This window comes from Sinocyclocheilus anshuiensis, unplaced genomic scaffold (genome assembly GCF_001515605.1).
Source record: "Sinocyclocheilus anshuiensis isolate Anshui unplaced genomic scaffold, SAMN03320099.WGS_v1.1 scaffold1260, whole genome shotgun sequence".
In the NCBI taxonomy this organism is placed as follows: domain Eukaryota; kingdom Metazoa; phylum Chordata; class Actinopteri; order Cypriniformes; family Cyprinidae; genus Sinocyclocheilus; species Sinocyclocheilus anshuiensis.
The window spans coordinates 288,231-294,856 of NW_015546079.1; the positions used below are offsets into that span (position 1 = coordinate 288,231).

The 6,626-nt window shown below is 38.8% G+C and overlaps 2 protein-coding genes across 5 annotated transcripts in view; one reads left to right on the forward strand and one right to left on the reverse strand.

The window, feature by feature from the left end:
* The window catches only part of arhgef5 (Rho guanine nucleotide exchange factor (GEF) 5), a 17,967-nt gene extending 12,947 nt beyond the window's left edge, over positions 1-5,020 (forward strand). For 2 of the 3 annotated variants that reach the window (XM_016501397.1, XM_016501399.1), the window contains exon 15: positions 3,538-5,020. In XM_016501397.1, coding sequence (XP_016356883.1) covers positions 3,538-3,674 — 137 coding nt within the window. In that variant the 3' untranslated portion in view covers positions 3,675-5,020. The remainder of the gene's footprint in view (positions 1-3,537) is intronic. The other variant, XM_016501400.1, reaches the window with a different exon arrangement.
* Positions 5,021-5,208: 188 nt separating this feature from the next.
* The window catches only part of LOC107699945 (coiled-coil domain-containing protein 106-like), a 9,148-nt gene continuing 7,730 nt past the window's right edge, over positions 5,209-6,626 (reverse strand). For both annotated transcript variants that reach the window (XM_016501402.1, XM_016501401.1), the window contains exon 9: positions 5,209-6,272. In XM_016501402.1, coding sequence (XP_016356888.1) covers positions 6,248-6,272 — 25 coding nt within the window. In that variant the 3' untranslated portion in view covers positions 5,209-6,247. The remainder of the gene's footprint in view (positions 6,273-6,626) is intronic.

Genomic DNA, 6,626 nt, shown 5'->3' on the forward strand with positions numbered 1-6,626 from the left:
ACAGGCAGTTCACTCTCCTGTGATGTGACCCTGTTCCCCTCACACACACGCACACACACACACACACACACGACGCGTTACTCTGCGCTGCGCAAAACTCTGCATTTGAACAGTCAATAGCAAATACTTAAACTGATATCAAAACATACTTACAGTCGCTGATTCATAAGTGCCAGATTGTCATAGCAAAGTCGGAATTGACCCTTTTTTTTACATTTTTTTTTTAGAAATAGCCTTTGTGCACAGCCAGCCTTGTACTCTTCTAGGTTCAAAAAACTGTCATATTTGAGACTTTAGTCTTTGCAACTTTACAGATCTTCTTTATGCACCAATAGCTTGTAACACTCCAAAGAGAAAGGAAAACTTGAAATCGCATCATATGACCCCTTTAAAGTTGAAGTGAGTTCTGTGTTGCATGTACTGTAGATCATGAGTCATGACATCATCCATACCTGTGTAAATGGTAAGGAAACTCCAGTTGGTCCAGTTGGATCAGCGGGGACTTCTGCAGTCCACAAATTTAGAGCAACTTTTTTTGGCTTAGTTATACTTAGAACATCTACTAAAGACTTCAAGATTGCAGTACAGTGAATGGTTTTAGAATGCTTGAGATGCTTCCATTAGTCCCCACAACATTGGCAAAGGTTCATTGCTTCTTACCTCACCTGATTGGCAAAAACAGACTATGGAAGAAGAGTAATGGTGAGAAGATTTGAGACCTGGTAGATGAGTTCTTTTTAAGGGTGAAGAGGTAGGTAAAGGTGAAGAGTGACGTATCAGAAAGTGTCCCAGTCCACCACACAGGAGCTGGTGTTTTTGTGGCATTGTTGTTTTGTACCTGTGTTTGAGAGACAAATTTCTGTCCATTAGTCTTGTCTGTTTCCCTGCTCCACCAGTTGAATTGAATGTCTTTTCCACAGCAGATTATTGCACACAAAGTCTGTGTAAAGGAAATTCAGAGAATTGTTTCTAAACACATTAAAAAAGTTAGAAATGTATTGCTGAAAACACGTTACAAAGACTGTGAACGATGTAGTTCTGAATTGTGGAGGTAGACCGTTAAAAAAAAGTTTTTTCACCATTTTTGCGTTCACTGGAGCCACTGAGCATGGCCTCTCCCCTAACACTATAAGAGTTGTGTTCGGCCAAAGACTATAGAATACCCAAGACATGTCACTCGTATAGTTTTGAATGGGGAAAAATGCAACACTCAATATGGCCGCTCAATCGCAGAAAGCCCCGCCTTCTGAATGAAAGAGCCAATCGCTAATCGGTAAAGTCAGCGCGTCACTGCAGCTGCCGTTAGAAGTCCGGGTTGTTTTAGAACAGTCAGCATTCTGAGACGCGCACTTAGGACTGCGCATGCACTAGGACTGATCTAGCCTGAAAAATAAGCTTTTTATAACGCTATTTGAGCAAAAGAAACAACATTTATAGCCCTATTCGCACGGGATTAGTATTATCTGCGGACCTTGTGTGATTTTGAAATTACACCCCCACATCTGAATTTCGTGTGGTGCATTCGCACGGGATAAGCGAAGCCTGTGATTTTGCTCGAATTTACTGACTTATCTCCTGGATACCCGGATGTAAAGGCTTTGAGAGTCCCGTTCTATGGTCCAGATGGATTTAAAAAAAAAGAAACTAATATAGTTTCGTGCGCTGTGTCATTTACATTTCACCAGGTTAAAATAATATCTCAAGCTTTATGCTTGATTTATTTGTAACACATTAACCTCAAAACCTTTTCAGCTTTCTCTTTCTGCAAATTGTATGGTGTAGCGATAATTATTACAAATGACTGGAGGTCACCAGGTTATACTAATCCCGTGCGAATAGGGCTTATGACACAGTTGTTGTCAGATTTCTTTGGTGATTTCAAATATGAAATTTAATCGTAAGCTTAGTGAACAGTTTTGGAGAATTTGATGTTTCCCCATACAAAGAGATAGGAGCTGCACTTGCATGCCCGAGAGGCGTTTCAAAGATGGCCGCCGAGTGACATGAGTTGTCATAAAGAGACTTTGGTTCGGCTTGAAGCAGCGCTGTGCAGACCTATCAGGTGTATGACATCAAAGTACTGCAAGAGCGATAAGAGACCAGACGGCTCCTTGTGCTTTCAAATCACTCTTGCGGTACTTTGATGTCATACACTGATCGTTCTGCGCAGCGCAGCTTCAAGTCGAATACGCCTAATAACTAGAGCGCATTAGTGGTGTGTTTGATCAGGGTTGGAGCTAAACTCTGCAAGGCATTGACCCTCCAGGGCAAGATTTGAGGAACCCTGCTTTAAGTCATCTAAGGGGGTGTTTATACGTCACCTTTTTCAACTAAAAATGGAAAACATTTGGCCATTCATTTACATGACAACATTGTTTTGTGTGCCTGAAAATGCAAACTTACATAACGTGTTCAGTCTACAGGAATGTGTATGCATACAGGCGCGTAGTGTTTCTTGATAAAGTGGCATCATCAACTATTGGCCTGGCATGCATAATACAGCGTTTTTAGTCATGTTTGCAGATTCGTGTAAATGGGCAATTGTTTTGACAACGTTCATGCCCGTATGTGAAACTTTTCAGAAACGCAAGGGAAAAACGTTTCCGTTTTTAATACAGTCATTGCTGTGTAAACGTACCCCAAGTCAGTGTTTAACAACCTTGGTCCTTGGTAACCCCAGAAGTACATAATTTCAGGTCTTGGAGTGTCTACTAGTGCACTAAAGAGTTGAATCAAGCATGTTTGATTAGGGAGACTTATAAAATGTTCAGTGTTGGGGATTTTCCAGGTCCAGGGTTGGGAACCCTGTTCTAGGTCTGTAGAACAGGGGTGTCCAAACCTGCTCCTGGAGGGCCACCTTCTTATTCCAACACACTTCACTGGAAGTTTCTTGTGATCCTGAAGACCTAGATTAGCTAGTTTTGGTGTGCTTAATTAGGGCTGGAGCTAAACTCTGCTGGAAGGTGGCCCTCCAGGAGCAGGATTGGACACTACCGTTGTAGAATGTATGGGAAAAGTCAGAAGCAGTTGGATTTGGCTCTGAATCAAGACGCTTTGTCACTTGCCCTAGAGGGTTCTTCTGTCATCAGATGTGAAATTCATGTGACTCTTTCAAGGTTAAGAACAATATTCGGGATGGTTGTTCAAGCTGCACCTGGATAGACTCTGTATTCCTTATTTGAATCAGTATTATTAACAATGCACACATAGAGGTTTTTTAAGATTGATAACCATGCTTTCATGACTAGGGCATTTCACTCCTAGTTGCCAATGTTTATGTAAACAGGCATATTTTCCCACATACTGTATACGGTTGTATTTCTAATGAGGTTTCCTCATAGTACTGATAAATGAACTCCACTGAGCATATGTCTGTTCTGAGAAACAGTTCAACATGTTCCTAGTCAACAAAACAAGTAGATACTAATGTTGTTATGTCACAAGCTGAATTCAAGAATTGCTAATGGATGTTTTGACAGCTTTGACAGCTTTTTTGAAGTGCAAAAACCCATTCAAGATTCTCTACTTTTTATTCAGGCTGGGTGGAAGGAACTCGTCTGTCAGACAGACAACGTGGTTGGGCCCCCGAGTCTCACCTGGAGACAATAGTCAGCGGCAAAGCAAGAAAGCGCAACCTGCTGGACACCATGAAAATTGCTACAGCTGCAATGTGAAGCGATATGTGAATCCTTCAAGGTTCTCAGGGGGACTTTTTCTACCACTATTTTTTAGTATTACTTTAAAGTCTTATGCAAAAAGACCTTCAAGAACTTCAAGGGTTTATGTCTTAACTTCGTGGGAAGTTTCTATTTATATTGTGTATACACTTAAGCTGATAAGGGTGATGTGGATGTTATGGCCTCACCCATGTCAGGGTACTACTCCACACCCTGCTAAAGGGTTTGGTAAGATGCTGAATTAAGGCAACTGAACTCCTTCGATATCCCATGGACATCTATGGACCTTGCAAATTGCGCAAATACAGCCATAAGCTTCTATGCAGCTTCCATAGTTTTTATATAAGACTATCTTATGAATTGGAAGTGGGGAGTCACTCCTGGGCAGAAGTTTGGACTACAGTTTTTTGTCCTCATTATGAGCAAGCCGTCTCACTGAGGAACCACAACAGCTGGATATAAGACACCTGCACCAAAACTACTTGTTCTCTGTTATATATAAACATCAGATCCCCTTCAGTGTGGAATATAAATGCTGTCAGACTGCAGCCTCTTGGGAATTCCGTTTGAAGAGAAGATTTTGTTGTGTACCAGGACACATGATGCAAAAGGACAAAATTATTACTAATTGTGAAAAACGGTGGACTTTAAAAGTGCAAATTTTATTTAGGATCATGAATTATGGATGGCTACTTTTTAAGACCAGAAAGTGTACAATACCCAAGGTTGTCTACAATGTACATAATATAGGTTTTTAACATAAAAGCTAAAAGTATTGTTTTCATGGAATAATTCCATCTCTGCTTAGCATATAACTGTAATGTGCCTTAAAAATAAACAGATAATTTGTTTCCTGAAAGTACATTTCATGGTTTAGCAGGTGGGGTTTTTAGTCTTATCAAGTGCACTTTTATTATAGGAATTATGGGAAGGCCATTAGGTAGCAAGACCTTAAAAAAGAAGAATCAAAATGAAAGAGTAAAGTGGCACAGGATTCAGTAGGAAATCAAATGCTTTAGTGTGATTTACAATACGAAGAATCAATTAACATTTCATAAATGTTTCTTTCAGTATGACAAAAAAAAGACCAGACTATAAACAGCTTCTTGGCTATATGGAAATAAAAAAAATATGACAGTGGAAAATGGTTTTGTGATCAACTAAACTGTACTTGAAATATCCACAAATGATTGGTTCCTGAGGTGAAACTGAAATCTACTTGAGCCCTGACCCGTAATCAATAGTAGCAGACAGGAAAATTACATTAAAAGGTACAAGATAATGCAAATATGGTAACACATCACAATTAGACTCAATTTGTTAACATTAGTTAATGTATTAGGTATCATGAACTAACAATGGAAAATAATTTTACGAATTTTGTGTGAATTTCTACATAGACTAATACATTTTTAGATTTTCAAGTTTTATAAATAATGCATTATAAATGGGAATAAATCAACAATGAACAATAGTAATGTTGTTTTTTTTTTTTTTTAGATTATTACATCTAATGTTAACAAACAAACTTTTTGTAGTGTTCCCACAAACATTATCTGATAATAAGGAAGAAGAAGATTGTGATGTAAAGAGAAACTTGCTGTTTTTTATTAGCCACTTGGAAGTTCCAATATGTGCTCGAAGGAGCCATGAATAGTCTAATCTCAAGCACACTGCATCCTAACAAACACCCAACATGCATTCAGACGTACACGGTGAATTCAGCAAACACACAATCTCAAAGACACACACACTCATAAGAACTTCAGCACCAGGTAGAACAGGAACATATCTGCACTCACTCCCTCACATAACATCATCTCCACTATGCAGTACTAGACTAGACTAGTACTATTACCAACTGTTTTAACATGTATTATCACTGATTTACACTATATAAACTTTTCACATGAGACACATGAACGAACACTCCACAAATCATATCCAATGAGGTTCTAATGAGAACATACAGGTGCCTCTTGCAAAGAGTAGCGCAGTGTTAAAACGGGAGGAGTGCATGGGTCTATGCGTGCGCCACTTTTTTTAGAAGAACCTAAATTTCAAATGATTTTCAGTCTGTCAAGTAAGTGCTATGAGATACGGAGAACCAGGACACACACTTAGGACAACTGAGAGGATCTAATGACCCAACAAAGCTCTTCTGAGCAACACACACTGCTATAGAGCTACACATCACAAAGGGCTGATGTTGTTGCTGCACATTTTGGACTGGTTTTAAAAGTGTAAATTGAGCTTTAACCGGAGCAACGATTAGAGGATACTAAGAAGTCCGTTATGAAAGAATGGTGTAAAATGAGTTTGAGAACTAAGTTCTCTTTTAAAAAATGGCAAACCTGAAAGCATAAATGTGCAGTCCACCCGCAGCTTTGAGCGTCCAGCTCTATGAGTAAGTGAACAGAGGTAATAGTAGAGTTGGTTCAGAGTACAGAGGATCTGAACAGCACAATGTGGAGGTTAAAATGGGAGATGTGTGTTCTATGGTACATTAAAATACAGTGAAGGGGTTTCGCTGTACAGCAGGATAAGAATCACCCCACTAATTCTTCCAATTATCGATTATCCGTTCCTTTCAACCTGGAGAAGCATAAAACAAAAATCCAACGTTCAGGGTTTTTTTTTTTGGAAGTGTTTGTCAATACAAGATTTTGTGCTTTATGCAAGAATGTGTAGTTCTGAATCATTCATAAATTTGTTTTTATCTAAATTGCCACATTGAATCAAATGCAACAGATTATGTAAGAATGGTTTTATGAATGATTTACACAAATCGTTTATAACCCACTGATAAAAAATAAAGCTCCTTCATAAAGCTATATAAAAATCAGAGACTTTTAATAGTAACAGTAGGAAAAATAGTAAGCTAATACTGTGTGTGTGTGTGTGTGTGTATATATATATATATATATACACAGTATCTCACAGAAGAGA